Source organism: Mobula hypostoma, chromosome 11 (assembly GCF_963921235.1).
Source record: "Mobula hypostoma chromosome 11, sMobHyp1.1, whole genome shotgun sequence".
Classification (NCBI taxonomy): Eukaryota; Metazoa; Chordata; class Chondrichthyes; order Myliobatiformes; family Myliobatidae; genus Mobula; species Mobula hypostoma.
In genome coordinates this window covers 47,157,691-47,174,956 of record NC_086107.1, presented here as the reverse complement: position 1 = coordinate 47,174,956, position 17,266 = coordinate 47,157,691, and the positions used below count along the sequence as shown (strand labels likewise).

The 17,266-nt window shown below is 37.2% G+C and overlaps 2 protein-coding genes across 5 annotated transcripts in view; both read left to right on the top strand.

The window, feature by feature from the left end:
• ush1c (Usher syndrome 1C) overlaps nt 1–3,512 on the top strand; it is a 184,186-nt gene extending 180,674 nt beyond the window's left edge. The window contains exon 26 of one of the 3 annotated variants that reach the window (XM_063061999.1): nt 1,048–3,512. In XM_063061999.1, coding sequence (XP_062918069.1) covers nt 1,048–1,060 — 13 coding nt within the window. In that variant the 3' untranslated portion in view covers nt 1,061–3,512. The remainder of the gene's footprint in view (nt 1–1,047) is intronic. The other 2 variants (XM_063061998.1, XM_063061997.1) reach the window with 2 other exon arrangements.
• Nucleotides 3,513–9,161: 5,649 nt separating this feature from the next.
• The window catches only part of abcc8 (ATP-binding cassette, sub-family C (CFTR/MRP), member 8), a 181,210-nt gene continuing 173,105 nt past the window's right edge, over nt 9,162–17,266 (top strand). Inside the window, exon 1 of one of the 2 annotated variants that reach the window (XM_063061994.1) lies at nt 9,162–10,466. In XM_063061994.1, coding sequence (XP_062918064.1) covers nt 10,446–10,466 — 21 coding nt within the window. In that variant the 5' untranslated portion in view covers nt 9,162–10,445. The remainder of the gene's footprint in view (nt 10,467–17,266) is intronic. The other variant, XM_063061995.1, reaches the window with a different exon arrangement.

Genomic DNA, 17,266 nt, shown 5'->3' with positions numbered 1-17,266 from the left:
TGCTGACTTTGTCCGATGATTTCACCACTTTCCAAATGTGCTGTTATCACATCTTTGATAACTGACTCCAGCAGTTTCCCCACCACCGACGTGAGGCTAACCGGTCTATAATTCCCCGGTTTCTCTCTCCCTCCTTTTTTAAGAAGTGGGGTTACATTAGCCACCCTCCAATCCTCAGGAACTAATCCAGAATCTAACGAGTTTTGAAAAATTATCACTAATGCATCCACTATTTCTTGGGCTACTTCCTTAAGCACTCTGGGATGCAGACCATCTGGCCCTGGGGATTTATCTGCCTTTAATCCCTTCAATTTACCCAACACCACTTCCCTACTAACATGTATTTCGCTCAGTTCCTCCATCTCACTGGACCCTCTGTCCCCTACTATTTCTGGAAGATTATTTATGTCCTCCTTAGTGAAGACAGAACCAAAGTAGTTATTCAATTTGTCTGCCATGTCCTTGTTCCCCATAATCAATTCACCTGTTTCTGTCTGTAGGGGACCTACACTTGTCTTTACCAGTCTTTTCCTTTTTACATATCTATGTAAAGATTGTGTGACATTAATACTGGGAAAAAGTTTGCCTTAGCCAACAGTGCTTAACACTGTGCCTTTGCATATTCCACACAATGCATTAATAAATCAGATCATTTAGAGAAGAGTAGAACTGGTCCCTGACACTCATGCACACAGACTGCAAGCGACCAAGTACAAGTTTCTCTCCATTGCTTCCTTCTGAGTCATTGATAACTTTGTACTTGATTTCTGTATCCGTCCTATGTTAACACTATCGCAGTGTTTCATTTAACGATAATAATGTCGAAAAATAAAGGCATCTTGTTGATTGATCATCAACCTGTCAAACGAGGCGCCTTTGCTGAAGACTTAACAACATGTTAACTTCCCATCTTTCCACAGTCAAAGAGCAATACATTCTTAAACAAGAGAGATTTTGGTTGAGAAAACTTTAACATTTTCTTTAAATATTAGAATAGTTCAAAATACTGAAAAATGTGAATTAATTAAATATTCTTTTTTTTTGTAGGACATTCTTCTGATAAAGAAGGACATATGATATTATAAGGACCACTTCATCCAGAATCAAATCATTCTCATAAAGTCCAGTGCTTTGTAATGCAAAATTTTATTGAAGAAATCAGATCAGATTATTTAATCTACATTAATATAATGGAGATAACTACAATTGATTTAAATATTGAAAATAGTGGCAAAATGTATATATTCCTAAATAGGATTAACGGGAATATATAGTTGTATTATAATAGACATTACAGGTGCTTGTGTCAAATTATTTTCTATTAGATATCAGAATAGTGGGTTTAACAAAGAATTGAAAACTATATGATTGAACTAGTTTTGTCATGTTTTTCAATTAAACATCTGTGTTAATGCACTGAAGAACTCAAATCTGAAGTTCCTTTAACGTTCATCACCAGAAATGTGCTGAATCTTATTAACTTGTTATAACGTCTTACAATAGTGTCATAAATCTGCTCCAGCAGTGCTGTTTTGATAAGAATGAAGTTGAATGATTAAGAAAAGCACAGTGAGTATGAAGAGCAAAGAGCCATTTCCAAGCCTGAATAATACAGCTGCTATTGTATTGTAGACCCAAAGTCTAGTGTGTACAGAGACTTTAGCATTACTTTGCAAATGGAATTACCCGTGATGGCAATACCTTGGTACTCATGTTAAAAGTGATATAACAAATAAATTGTGCATCAGCATCTTGCCTCAGTGTACCATATTGGTATGAGAGGACTGGAGCATTAAGGCTGATTTTGTGAGACACACTCTCCTGAATGGTGTGGCTACACAGTGGAATGGGACTTTAGAGGTGTGGTCTGTGATACTTATTAGCTTTGGAAACTAATCACTTATCTGAAATAATTGCACCAATTTTTGATCATTAATAGAATGATTCATTGTGTTATGTGTGACCTAACATGTTTTTTATAATATAATCAGTTAATTATAGATATACATATTGACATATAATGAAATAAATGTATTTCTAATTAAATTTCATTAAAATTTATAATAAATAATAACGTCTTCAGCACACATGTAGGGATGCTATATTTGTTATTGAAATTATTGATGTTAAGGAGGAATTTGTCCAAATGTTGGTTGGAATATTTTTTGTTTTATTAAATCTTTATTGAATTCTGGGACCACATAGCATTATATGAGTTTAATCACATGGTAAACTAATGCTGCTAGAAATGGTTTTGACCACAAAACTAGTTTGAAAGCTTTCACCAGTTCCCAGATGTTAAAATGGTAAGAACAACCTGTTGCTCATCTATAAGATATTTTTTAAAAATTGCATGAATTGTTTTGTTGTGAAATCTATCAGTTGTCTTTTGTATACCATGAAAGGAGTTTGATTGCCAAGCTTACTAATTGAAAGCTCGATCCTTGAGGATACAGTAGATCCTGGTTAATTGGGACACTTTGGGACCAGTACATTTTAGCCCATTAAGTATCTGCCCTAATTAGCCAAAATAGTTAAAAACTTATAAAAAGACAAACTACCATTTAACTGAGCAAACAAATTGTGTATTTAAATGGAAATAAAGAACAAATTAGAACATTTGCTCTACAGTAATATAAAGCTGTAGTTCCTAATACTTATTGACAGAGGAATTCATCTAAAGTATGCTGCCATGTTCTTTCAGTTGACTATAAATGACCAATGTCTCTACAGGCACCTAGTGCAGAAAATGGACTGATTCGTGCAATGCTTTTGATGATTGCATCCTCCAAATCTTCATTTTTTATTGTAGCATTTAAGATGATTGTCAATACTCACACATTTTTCATAATTACTAACTAGTTGAAGTAGTGAAGTTGTTTCATTTTCACTCCTGGCCATGTCTGTCATGTCTGAATGCTTGAAACTACAGTGAGCAAAACAATTCTGTATTGTCTTACTACTTATTTCTTGCCAACTATTGGTGACAAAAATCCCTGCTTTTTGAACACAAAAAAACTGATGCTATTTAAAAACTGTTCACTCTAAGCATGGTGTAGTATCGAAGGGTCACACAAGTGCACACAACTGATGCTACTTAAAAACTGTTTGCTCGTAGCACGCTGCAGTATTTAATGGTCACACAAGTGCATGTGACAGACACTAGTTAGAAACTTTAGTGAGTCTCCTGTCCCAATTAAGTGGCATAGAGTCCCAAATAAGCAAAGAGAATCCCAGCTATTTTCTCAATTAGTATTTTGTTCTTTAAGAGTTGTCCCAAATAAGTGGCTGTCCTGATTAACCAATGGCCCAATTAACCAGAATCCACTGTATTTGGTTAGCAGACCATCTTTAATTAAGAAAGCATATTGTTCTGTATGCTTACTTGATTGCCTTAGAATTATTTTGAAAATGAATAAGAGTTAATGTTGTTTATACAATTTGTGCTCATTAAGTCAATGAAGTGTCCTTAAGATTTCTGAATATTAAAACAAATCAATTTCTAATGTTTATGTACCTGTTTGACAATCTTAGTAGAGTTCTTAACATCAGTTGGGCTAGTGATAGACTTTTTGACATCTTTCTCATCAACTATGTAGGTATTTTTTTCTCAAGTCCTTTTTTTGTGTGAATGTGTTCCTTCATCATGAAAATAGATCTTGTTGTTGAATAGTACTGTATATCTGATGCAAATTATGAGCAAGCTTTGGTCAACTTGCTTCTCTTGAGTTGAGAAGTGATTGCTTCTTTCTATGCTTCTACTGCCAGTTTAATCAACACCTAATTTAAAGGCTTGCTGTTTCATACAGTGGAATATGTTCCAAGTATAAATTACTGTGGTGGAATTTACATACTGAAATGCAAATTGCTTATGACAAGTGCAGTACTTGTGGTCATCTGTTTTTGAAGTGTCATCAAAAGCACTTATATAGTTTATATAAGGCTAAATTTCACCCATTTGTCAGTCAACCTGGGGCCAAAAAAAGTTGTCTGAAATTTGCTATCATAAATACAGAAAAATCTTGTTAAGTCACATCAGTAATCCTTTGCTGCTCTAAGGACCAGTGCTCTAAGGATCAGAAGTTGTAGTAATATACTCCATCTAATTTTGTAGTGCAGATCAGTATTAATGGCAGCTTAGTTATTTGTAATTACTTGAAAATGCTGTTAGTACTATTCATTGACCTGCTTTATTACACATAAATGTAATTTTTGATATACAAGCTGAACCATAGAAATTGAGAGATTGTATAAATTTGTCCCTTTCAAATCAAGAATATTTTATGTGTGTCCACGCTGCAGGATATGATTGTTACAGTAAATTGGATTGCACTGATAGCAATTCTCTCTTTGACTCTGGGTAGCAAGATATCTGCTCAGACAAGGCCATATAAAGGCACATACTGGTCTGTTGAAATCAGGAGAACAGCTAAGTCATTGATCTGAACACAAGATAGAGCTAAAAGAGTAGTGAAAAATGAATGCAGGGAGTGATGCCCGTGAGAATGGTTATGACTGCAGAAAAAAGTTGTAAGTATGGTCAAATTTAGTAAAAACAAAAAAAATCCCAAAATCACCACAAAGGCACTGTACCGTGTTCGTTGGAAATATTCACTCAACAACCTCTAGCTGTCCATATTTCTATCAAGTATTTCACACATCTTACTTTTTACAAGCATTTGCAACTGTTCAACCATGACATTGTAGTGAGATGCCATGGCACAGCAACACACTTTCATTCTGTTGCAGGAGATGGAAACAAAACATCAGCTACATTAAACTGCTCACAGAATTAGTGGCATTGAGAAGGTATTTGCAGTTAAGAACTCTGCCACCGGAAAGAATATGACAACTGGTGGATCAGAAATTATCGAAAATGACCAGGTTCATCTCTAATCCTGCTGAAATCGTTTGGTCTATAAGATGCTGGGGATCTAAACATGTTCCTAATGGATGCCTCTTCCAGAACCATAACTGTACAATTGCAGCTTTCTCATTTCAGATACTGTCCTATTCAGATAAGCACCAGCGAGTCTACTGATTCAGAAAAAAGACAACACATTGCTACATTTGGTGTCGGCATCCATCTGTTTATATTCTGTCGCATTATGTACAGTAGAAGATATTGTAGAAGAAAGTTCTGTACATACAGTAAGCAATCAGTCACCAGTGGAATACAGCAAGGTTATGCAGCAATTCTGCTCCTAAAGATTAGATTAGAATTGCAATGGACTAAGGTTTGTATTTTATTTTCCAATTTTCTGATCTATCTGAGCCAATGTCTGGAAGCATAGCAAGTCCAATTCAGACTTGCACACTTTGATCTGACTTTGGCTGAATTATTGCCAGTATAACACTGGATTCCATTGTTGGAAGCTGGTCCAAATATATGAATGAATTTCAACAATTATTCATTCCTAGCTGGCAAAAGGAAAAAAAGGGCAGAAGGGCTTAACCACAACTTACAAAAATAATTGGAATAATACTAGATTCAAAGGGAAATAAGTTATCAAAAAAGGAATATAAGACGTTTAAGAGGGATAAGCTGGTGTGTGAGGGTAAGCTTGCAGGGAAAACTAATCTCGGAAGAGTTCTGTAAACGTGAAGAAAAAATGATTGTGAAGAATGTTAGGGAAGATAAATGTAAACGTACTACAGTCAGAAACAGCAAATTATAATTGGGAACAAAGAAATAGCAGAACAATTAAACACATTTGTTTCTGGCTACACAAAGGAACACAAATAACCTTCGAGATATGTTAATGAAGAGAGAAGGAAGAACTGAGGGCAATGGTATCAGTACTAATAAATGGTGCTGGAAAAATTAATGGAGTGAAAGTCTGACGAATCTCTACGACTTGATTATCTTCATCTTCATCTCAAATGAAATAGTGAAAGCATTGGTCTTCATCTTCCATTTGCTTTTTAAAATACCTGGAGTAGTTACTACAGATTGGAAGGTGCTAAGCATGCTCCTTTATTTAACAAAGGAGAAAAAAAGAAAATGGGAACACAGAAATGTACACCTAATGTAAGTAATGGAAGAAATGCAAAAGTCTATTATAGATGCAATTACAGAATAGTTGGAAAGTATTAGATGAAGTCAGTGTGGGTTTATGAAGGGAAAGTAGTGCTTAACAAATCTACAAGCGCCTTGAAGATGTAACTTAAGTTATCACTTTGGTTCCAAAAATTGAAAGGTCATTATCTGAAAGGTGATAAATTGGGATAATAATTGATAAAGTAGTGGATGTGATTATTTTGATTTTCAAACAGTTTTTCTTAAGGTTCTGCAAAAGAAGTTACCATACAAAAATAATTAATGTGGGATTGGATGTAATATACTGGCATGGGCAGAGAATTGATTGACATATGGGATGAAGAGAGGATGAATAAACTCAACCATGTGGCAGGAATGACTAGTGAGTTATTGTAGGGGTCAATGTTTAGGCCCAGGCTTTCCACAACATATACTTGTGGTTGGATAAGGATATTAAATGCACATGGCTCAAACCTGTGAGGAATGTGAGCTGTGAGAAGAATGCAAAAGATGCTTTGGTGTGACTCAGGTGATTTGATGGATGCATAACAGAGTTTGATATGGAGAAATGTGAGGTGATCACTTTGGTTCCAAAAACTGAAAGGCTACTTATCTGAAAGTTGATAAATTGGGAACAGAGAAGGTGCAGAGAGACCTTGGTGCCCTTGTCACTGAAAGCAAGAATTTAAGCAGATGGGAAGAAAAATACAATGACACCTTTTATTGGAAGAGGATTTGAAGATAAAACAAAATGTTATCTTGCTAAAGTTTTACAAGATCTTGTTAAGATCTCTTGTTGGTTTTAGCAGGTACTTTTCATCTCCTTACCTGAGGAAAGATGTTATTTTCAAAGTACAGATGCTATGCTGGTTCACTGGGAAAGGAGAGGTGATGCATTAGGAGAAACAGGCTCTATTAGGCCTATATTAGCTGCAGTATATTCACTAGAATTTAGAAGAGTCAGTGGGGAATCTCATGGAAACAGACTAAAAGCACAAACGCTATCCCCAAAGTCTAGAGTCCAGAACAAGGAGTTACAACTTTGTGATACAAAGTATGTATTTCGAACAGCATTGAGAAATATCTTTACCCAGGAGATTGTACCACAGAAGACAATAGAGGCCCAGTCATTAAATATGTACAGGAAAGAGGTAGAAACATCACTTCCTCATGGGATCAAGAGATACGGAGAGAAGGCAGGAATGGAGTACTGAGATGGATACTCAGGCGTGATCATACTCAGTGATGGAGCAGGACCAAATGGCATACTGCTGCCATCTCTCTAGCAAACTATCTATGACCATTTGCAACTTTACACAGCACGAGATCAGCAAGGGGACGGAAGGGCCTAGATTTAACATAGAGTGGAAGAAAAATGGTATGCAGATATAACTGCATTATTGGCATTAAGGGAATTAGCAGAAGAGATAAATAAAAGAAGATGTTTTCTGTTATTGATTGGACACATCAAGTTTTTTGGCATAATTTTTCAGATATTCAATTCGGTGCTAAAGCAGATGTGGAAAATGTGCAGCAGAAGGTTCATAATGAGAGAACTGTATCCCTAATGGGAATTTTGGATGTGTTTATATGTACTCCCTCGTGGGAGATGTAGGCATTTCCAAATGTCAACATCAATTGATCAACTGAGGACATGATTTCCAACACACTATTGCATTTGCAGTGAATGTACATTTACTCTGCCACTGGATGGGCAACTTAAGGATTCTGAATGTTCATACATATGGTATTGAAGATACATATTTCCAAGTGAGGATAGTGTGTGTGTGTTGCCATCCAACTTGTCATACACAATAGTAAACTGTACTCAGTCTGGTGTCAGACTCAACGGGAAACAACTGTTAGAGCCACAAAATAAATTATCATAGATCTTAATGTAAGGCACCTTTTATAAACTAAAGATATACTGTATTGTGACATCATAATAGATTTAGATGGTTTGTTATTTACTTTATGCATTCTAATATTTAAAAAATGGAGCTGAAATACTACACTGAAGCAATATTACTGAGAAGTAAGGCAAAAGTGGTTATGGAACCTGCTTTTATATGAGACAGTAAAGGTATCTGCCTTGATTATACTTTGAAAACAGTTCACATCTTAAAAGATTCTGAATGCTGGTCTGAATTCATTCACAAAGAAGTGCAAAGGAATATCCTGATTACCATTTCAGCTACTTGCCAGTTTAGAATTAGTGCTGAGAAGAATCAAACGGTTTGATTCCCCCCTTCTGTTGCTTAGCTATTCACCGCTACCTCAAGCCTTCCTTCTTCCCCATTCATGTGACCTCTTTATCCCATTGCTCAGTTTTCTGTCCCCTATGAGAGTTAATTTGTCTGTTCTACCATCTGATGCATGTTTGTTTGTCCTCCAAGTTCATTTGTCACTGCTGACGTGAATTCGAGTTGTTTCCTATCTGCTGCAAGGACAAGGCGAAAACAAAAGCTAAAGCTGACAATAGAAATACAAGGAAGGATTCTAAAGGAGGGAGAATGAAAACTGGTTATGGGGAAAGATTAAAACATTAAATGGAAGTGAAAGAAAAAATGACAACTAATAATTAATGAGGGGCATTAAGTGTTGAGCATTTCTGTAAGACAATAATGATAAATGAATAAACACTTCTTGGGCTTCCAGCAGGGTACAGGTATTGATTATAACCAACATTTCGATGACAAACTCTGCCATCTTCTTCAGGGATGATGCCAGTGAAGATGGCGGAGTTTGTCATTGAAGTGTCAATTTTAATCGATACTTGTACCTGGCTGGAAGCCAGAGAAAAGTTTATTTGTCATATAAGCCAGGAGAGCACTAGATCCCTTTTCAATAATGATAGATGTTGTGGAAGTCAATGGACAGAATAAAGATGTTTATGCAGGAGATATTTATGATCATGATGGTTTTAGTGGGGTTAAGGAAGAGAATTACTAAAATGAGGTGAGGATGAGAGATATTAATCAGACAAGAGAAGCTTTGGTTCTTCACTTTCAACACTGGAAGCAGCCAGAGTACCGAATAAAGATATTTAAAATCATATTGGGGATAGAGTAGATAGGAATTATTCGCATTGGTAGGAGAGTTCTGATTCTGACACACAGAATGAAGATGATTGATAAAGAATTCATCATAACATGAGAAAATCCTTTTCGTGCATCTTATGTATAGGATCTGGAGATCACTGTCAGTGCTGGTGGTGTAGGCAGATCAATTATGGTGTTAAAGGTGCTTTGGATAAGTACATATCAGGAAATAATTTACAGGGAGATGCTGGAGGAATAGGATTACTCTTACAGAGAGTCAGTATGGACTCGGAGTTGAATCGCCTTCCTTCAATTGTAGAACTAATCTGTGATTCACTTCCAAATTTATAAAATGTCAAAGTCTACCCAGCTCACATTTATTCCTCGGTCCTTCCTACTTTTCAGCTCAACTATTGCCTACGCTATCTGAAGCTAGAATTAACACAGCCCTTGGCTAAAAAGAAGATGCGTGGGCATATTTTTTTTGTTCTTAAATGAAATAGTAATCAAATTATTTTAAAGCTGTTAGTTCGAATATTGTTAAAAATCAATACGTTTTGAACACTTTTAATAACGGGATGATGAAATTACTCATCGAAAGTCACGTTATGTATAATCCTCGTAAATAAAATTCAACAACATTCTCACGAGTTGATGTCATAATTCATACACAAATAAAGCTGACAACTTTAAATGTTAATCCTCTGTTGACGTCTTTGTTGATGCAGTTGGAGAAATCTCCCAGGATGTGAACTTGGGTTACGGGTCGCAAGTGTTTGGTGCGTTTCAGCGACTTGGTTCAGGGCGATTCGCAATGGTACAAGGTTTGCAGCCTTTCACCTGAAGCAAAAGGAACACACATTCGGTTAGCAAGTGTGACATCAGATCACTCAGCCGGGATCGTCCTTTAACGTCTCCACCTTGTTCCGTGCTCCTGACCGCCAGACATCCTACCGCGTTGATTAAACTTTAACCAATATGCAGCTGGCACTAAAAACTGGATATTTTTTCTTGGCTGTACGCTTAGATTAACATTTTTGAGTCACTTGCTTTTCATTCGAATCCGCAGTGCTTTGTTATCGAGACTCCAGTTACAACCTGAACCCACCCAGCCAGAACGATGGCGACGGAATGCGAGTCCGAGCGACTAAAAATACAATGGAAATAAAGGAATGTCATTGGCGACCTGTTTTTGGAGAAAAGATGGAGTTTGGCTTTTAACAATGTAGGACATCACGGTGGCAAATCTCACAATCCGAATCTATTCAGACCCCGCAGCCGGTCCTTTCCTACCGTCGAATGTGCTCGATTATCTTTGAAATGCTTTATGTCACAGCATTTAAAAGCTAATCCCAACGATAACAATGATAAAAAGATATAAAGAGGTAAGGTTAAAAAATATAATTTCAGAGTGTATTGCCACGCGTAAGGTGCCTTGTATCGCCGCTCATTGTGTACGTTTGATTTTCAGAAGTACCTTGCTTGGTATGTAATTACAAAATTAGCACAACATCCCCCCTCTAGTTACTGCGGGTGCTGCATCCGCATTAATGCTGCCAATGTTGCCTTTTGATGAGAATATTTGTACATTTTTTATTATTATATGACTGTCGTGTTTTAAAATGTCTCCGTTAAAGGTGAATCCTGAATTCAAGAGCTTGATAGGTGTTGGAGGAAAGTCAGTTCAACCCGGGCATTTTCCCCCCAAATGACGTTTCTGAACAGCTCTGAGTTGTCAATCTAGAAACCAACCGAATGAGAGAAGAGAAAGGGGCAGGTCCAGGGATGGGGACGTTGCAACTGAGAACTGAGGAAAGGTCAAAACTGGGATTAAACGCTGTGTTTTCAGATTCCGAACACTACAAGCATCTTACAAAACGTAACACACATGGCATCAGACACACTAGCAAGTGTACCACAGTTTACAGATTTTTTTCCAGAATACCCCTTGAAGGTATTTTTCCATTGTCGAAGTAGTTTTCCTGCAAAGCACGTGAAATAATGGGCACTAAACATTTTATTCTGTAACCTTAAACCATTGTTATACTTAAGTAAGATGAATACAGGTTTGATTACATAATCAATTCTATGCTGATAAAAATCGATGCATGTAGGTCAGCTGTTATAAATTGGGAAAAAAGAATTTACGCCAACAAGAACCTACACTTTCCGATTCATTTAGATTTGCGCAGTTGCTTTGTTCTGTGACAAAACTGCTATCTTGCGACTAGTCCTGAGCTCTGAACTCGGAAATATCACATGACCAAGGCTGCTTTGCGGTGAGTGAAATTTGAACAGGTCAGCTCAGGTTCTGTCAGTACTCTATTATTTGACATGGATTTCAATAAGATGTCTATATCCTGACATCATATCTTTGAAATTGTTATTATTTTGACGGTCCATTTACATCCCCAAGAGGCAAAGGCGTAATAAGATAAGGGAGATGATGATACCAACTTGAAGCAGTGGTTCGACTGCAGGTACTTCCAGAAGATGCAGTAGCAGTCAAACGGTAACTGCTGACAAGCAAAGATCCAGCGGCTAGGAATCTGAAATAAAAACAGGACATGCTCAGCAAGTCAAGCAGCATTTTGTGGAGTGAGATACAGTTAATATTTTATTCAATGATTGTTAATTAGAACTAGTAATGTCAGCAATTAAATATGTTTTAAGTTACAGAGAGCAGTATTTATTGCTTTCCATGGAGGTAGCTACCTTTTACTGCAGTAATTTACCCATTGCCCCATGAACAAATTTAACCAATTGCAGAATGTAATCAGTGTACCAAACTACTTTCCTATTCAATGATTATAAAACCTCACTTTAAGAATCTGCCACTCTGCAGGAGTAAATTATGCACTCGTTTGAAAAACATTCAATTCGCCAAGCAACTTCCGCACAAAGTGTACTATAGACCCTGAAACATACTCTTATAAAATAAGTTCATATTGTGTTTTTATCTGGGGTAGATATATTTGCCAGATATGAACTAAATATTGTACGCGTCAGAACTGAAAGTCAGATATTTTTAAGGTTAGTGATACTCATGAGAGAGTAGTTTTCCTGCCTGTAGAAGAGAAATTGTCTAATAATGGATTAGAGTCTTCAGAGTTAAAGGCTGATTTCAGAGTTCAATCAATTAATTTCTTATTAAAGTGTCTGGCTTGATTTTACTGAAATAAATTATTGGTAAGTTAGCTGCTTCTGATTTTATTGGTGAATGGAGCAAGCAATGGGGCAAGGCAAATTAGTATATGCTTTCATAACTTGATGTCGTAAAAACTTAGTCTCCTAGAACTCGGCAATTAGCTAGTACCATAGGAAATAAGTTAAATCTCACGTCCTCAACAGAACACTAATTTTTGAAGTGTCATCTAGAAGCTGTTTCCTTATAGTAGCAAGGAAAGTTTCTAAACAACACTGGCAGGCGAGACCGATGTTACAGGCAATAGAACAGACTAACTTCTCTGCTTGGAGTGGCGAGAGGCAATAGAAGAAAATTCATTTAATTTTGTTTCTAGAGATTATAGTGTAAACAATTAAATTACTGAAGTGATTTAATTTTATCATTGATAAATTTTGGTTGTCTTTTAATGCTTAAAAGTTTCTGGTAGCTGAAATTGTATTACATTATATGTTTTAATGCATGTTTTAATCAATGCATTCCTGCTTTTACAAAGTAGAAAATATTTCGCTATGATTTTGTAAGATTGGCTTAATGATGTCAAAAAGTAATGTTACATTGTTTGCTATGTAGCACTTTGAGTTTTCTTTCAAGGTTCTTACTTCAAGCTTATGGGTAAAGGCAGTTTCTAAAATATAATTAATCTCTATCTGTCAACTGAAATTCAGATACTTGCATTTGGAAAGAAAATGTCACTTTTTCCACCTTACATCTAACTCCTTCAATATGTGGTGTAGATGTGATATCCTTTTGCTAAGGCAAACCTTCAGGATTGAGGATGACTTGCATTAATCTTTGTTTTGTGGGTTCTGAGGCGACTGATGCAGTCAATATAGGAATGTAAAGCTTCTCCACATTTGGGGCAAGAGATGCTTGATGCAGTAAGCAAATAGTTATATTCGATAGTGTGCCAGTTCTATCATTTACACAGGGTTCTGTGAGATCTCAATGTATGGTCTCAAGGTTTGCAATGACATCACAAATGCTTCTTCTTCAGGGAAATTTTCATGGGCGGGGCTTAACCAGAATCAAGTGGTTTTACATTTTTGAAAGAGCCTTTACATATCCATGTACCTGTCCAAATTTCTCTTAAGCATTGAAATCAAGCTTGCATGAACTAAATTGTGCTGGCAATTCATTCCACACTCTTACGACCCTCTGAGCGAAGAAGTCTCCACTCACGTTCTGCGTAAACTTTTCTCCTTTCACCCTTAAATCTTGACTTCTGGTTGTAGTCCCACCCAACCTCAGAGGAAAAAGCCTGCTTGCATTTATGCACCTCAAAATTTTGTTTACCTCTATCAAGTCGCTCAATCTTCTACATTCCAAGGAATAAAATCCTTGAAAATTATCTTTGATAAATATCTTTTAAAATAATTAAACTGTGCCATTAGATGATATTTCTCAGTTTTCTTTTGTTTTAAGTCACTGTTCTGTTATGAAAGATTAAGCAAACTGAATGAACTGATCAGACTAAATATTTGAGAATGAAATAATATATGGGAAGGCAATATCTCCTCTTGCAAATGCCATTCCCCAAATTGTGCTTCATTTCTCCTGCCTGAGGCTGGGCAAGGCCTTTCACAGCATATTGTCCTGATTGACCTTTAGCTAAATGTTCAGCTCATTATTTTCTCCATCATCCAAGGCAACCTCTTCTTATCTTCATAAAATTACTCATTTCTGTACTACCTCCATTCATTTGCTACTGAAACAGTCACCATCGTCTATATCACATCTGAGCTTATTTATTACAAAGATCTCCTGCCAGCCTCCTATTATACATGAGCTGTCAACTTCAGCTTATCCAAAACTTATTAGATTAAATCCGAGCATATAAATGTTTTTCACTCATCACCAAATGAGCTCAGTTACCTATGTGGGCTGTGACAGAACAGTGCAAGTATCTTAAGATTCTCATTATTATTTTCAAAGTTCAAAATAAATTTATTATAAAGGTACACTTAAACAACTCTGAGATTCATTTTCGTGTGGGCGTATATTGTAAATTCAGGAAGCAATGAAAAACCGCAGCCAACAGGACAAACAACCAGTGTGCAGAGCCAATAAACTGTGCAAATATGAAAAATAAAACAATTATATGCAATAAATATTGAGGACATGTAATACAGAGTCCTTGAAAATGACTCTATAGGTTGTGGGAACAGTTCAGTGATGGGGCAAGTAAAGTTATCACCTCTGGTTCAAGAGCCTGAGGGTGAGGAATAATAACTGTTCCTAAACCTGGATGGTGGGCAGAGGTGGGGGGGGGTGCCTTTGATGATGGATGCTGCTTTCCTGCGACAGTGCTCCATGTAGATGTGCTCAATGTTGGGGTGAGCTTTACCCATGATGTACAAGGCCATATCCACTACTTTTTGTAGATTTTGCATTCAAGGGCACTGGTGTTTCCATGATGCAACCAGTCAATAAACTCTCCACCACACATCTATAGGAGTTTGTTAAAGTTTTGGATGCCAAATCTTCACACACTTCTAAGGAAGTAGAGGCGCTGTTATGCTTTCTTCATAATTTCACTAACATGCAGGGCCCAAGACAGATCCTCCAAAATGATAACACTGAGGAATTTAACGTTACTGACCCTGTCCACCTCTGGTCCCTTGATGAGGACTGGCTCATGGACCTCTGATTTCCTTCCCCTGAAGTCGATAATCAGCTGCTTGGTCTTGCTGATATTGAGTGAGAGATTGTTTTTATGGAACCATTCAGCAGATTTTGCCTCCTATGTGCTGATTTGCCACAACCGTTGCTTTGACCAGCAACAGTGGTGTTATCAACAAGTGTAAATGTGATATTGGAGCTGTACTTGGCCTCAGAGTCATAGGTATAAAGCAAGTAGAGCAGAGGGCTTAACATACAGCCTTGTAATGCACCCGTGCTGGTGAAGATTGTGGAGGAGATGTTGCCTTTCCAAAACTGATTGGAGTCCGCAAGTGAGGAAATCAAGGATCCAATTGCACAAGAAAATATTGAGGCCAAGGTTTTGAAGCTTATTAATTAGTCTTGAGGGGATGATAGTGTTAAATATAGAGCTGCAGTTGATAAAGAACATCCTGATGTATGCATCTTTACTGTCCAGATGTTCCAGGATTGAGGGAAGTGCCAATGATATGGCATCTGCTATAGACCTCTTCTGCTGATAAGCAAATTGGAGTGAATCCAAGTTGCTTCTCAGGCAGGAGTTAATATGTGTCGTCACCAACCTCTCAAAGCACTTCATCGCAGTTGATGTACGGTAAGTGTACGGATGTTAGTCACTGAGGCAGGCTACCATCCTGTTCAAATCCCTCCTTTCACTCCTTCTATAATCATTGACTTCCTCCAGCTTTTTATTGACAATGAGCTCACTGTGCTTCAGCAATCCTGGTCAATTCATGTCTCTTCAATTCTCTCTTTCTCTCCTGCCCTCACTCTTTCTCTCTCTCCTACTGGTTATGTTTCTATGAGGGGTGATTGATAAGTTCGTGGCCTAAGGTAGAAGGAGTCAATTTTAGAAAACCTAGCACATTTAGTTTTCCTACATTTACACATTTAGTCCAGCGGTCATGGAGCATACGGATCCCTTCTTTGTAGAGGTTGGCGTCTTGGACCTTCAGAAGTGGTCCACAGCAGGGGTGATTGATAAGTTTGTGGCCTAAAGTAGAAGGAGATGAGGAGAAACTTCAAACTTCCTGCATTTTCACTCAAAGAGTTGAACTGCACGTGCATGTAACAAGAGCTGTATAACTCATCTCCTTCTACTCTAGGCCACGAACTTATCAATCACCCTTGCTGTGGACCACCTGGAGGTCCAGGACGCTCTCATTACATATATGTATAGTTCAACTCTGAGTGATAATGCAGAAAGTTTGAAGTTAATAACTCATCTCCTTCTACCTTAGGCCATGAACTTATCAAACACCCCTGCTGTGAACCACTTCTACAAAAAGGGATCCATATGCTCCACGACTGCTGGACTAAGTGTGTAAATGTAGGAGGGGACTATGTTGAAAAATAAATGTGCTAGGTTTTCTAAAACTGACTCCTTCTACCTTAGGCCACGAACTTATCAATCACCCCTCGTAACTCCAGAAACTACTCAAAAGAAAAACACACAAGCTGGGATATGTTTTGTCTTCTTTGTTTTTACTTTAGTGAGGTGCTCACATATGACGTGTTGGTGTAATGACATATGCTATTCATGTACTACTTACATATAGCCCACTATGAATTATGTAAACAAATAAATAATGCTTAATCAAGCTGTATATTCACAATATTATTCAAATATTACTGAAATATTAAATACATTACATTCCTCCCTGCTTAGCTATAAACTCCAACTCAAAATAGATTGTATCTCAACTCAGATATGTAATGTCTTGTTCTCTAGTTATGTGAGGGCTTCCATCAGTCAGAATTGACCATGGATATTTCATCCTAGCTGTCTCAATATGCGAGGCTGGGCAGTACAATATGGAGAGCAAGCTGTTGCCCATGTAGCTATCTACCTCCCTCCACACATCTAATAAACCCAAAGAAACAGCAGAGACTGATGCTGTTTGGTACCAACAGCGTCACAGGAGTGGCCAATCAACATTGAACTCCATGTAGGACTGCCTTAGGGACTCCAGCTCCAGATTGTTCCCTCAGGGTTTACTCCCGAAGTCTTCCCCATGAATAAGTATAGCTGCAAGGAAACAGAGATTGAGATCAGAGTTTTCCTTCTCCTACACACACACACACACACACACACACACACACACACAACAGAATGAGGCACCGTAGATATTTCATATAAAATTTGCTTTAAATGTCTATTTTTTTGTCTTCTGCATTAGTGTGTCAGTAGAAAAGAGAAAATGTTAGACTTCCAAACAATTATTTTCCAAAAAATTAAATGTTACAGAGTAATTTTTGTATTTTGTCAAAGAAAGTAATCAAATTGACCATAAGACAAAGGAGCAGAAGTCGGCCATTCGGCCCATCGAGTCTGCTCCG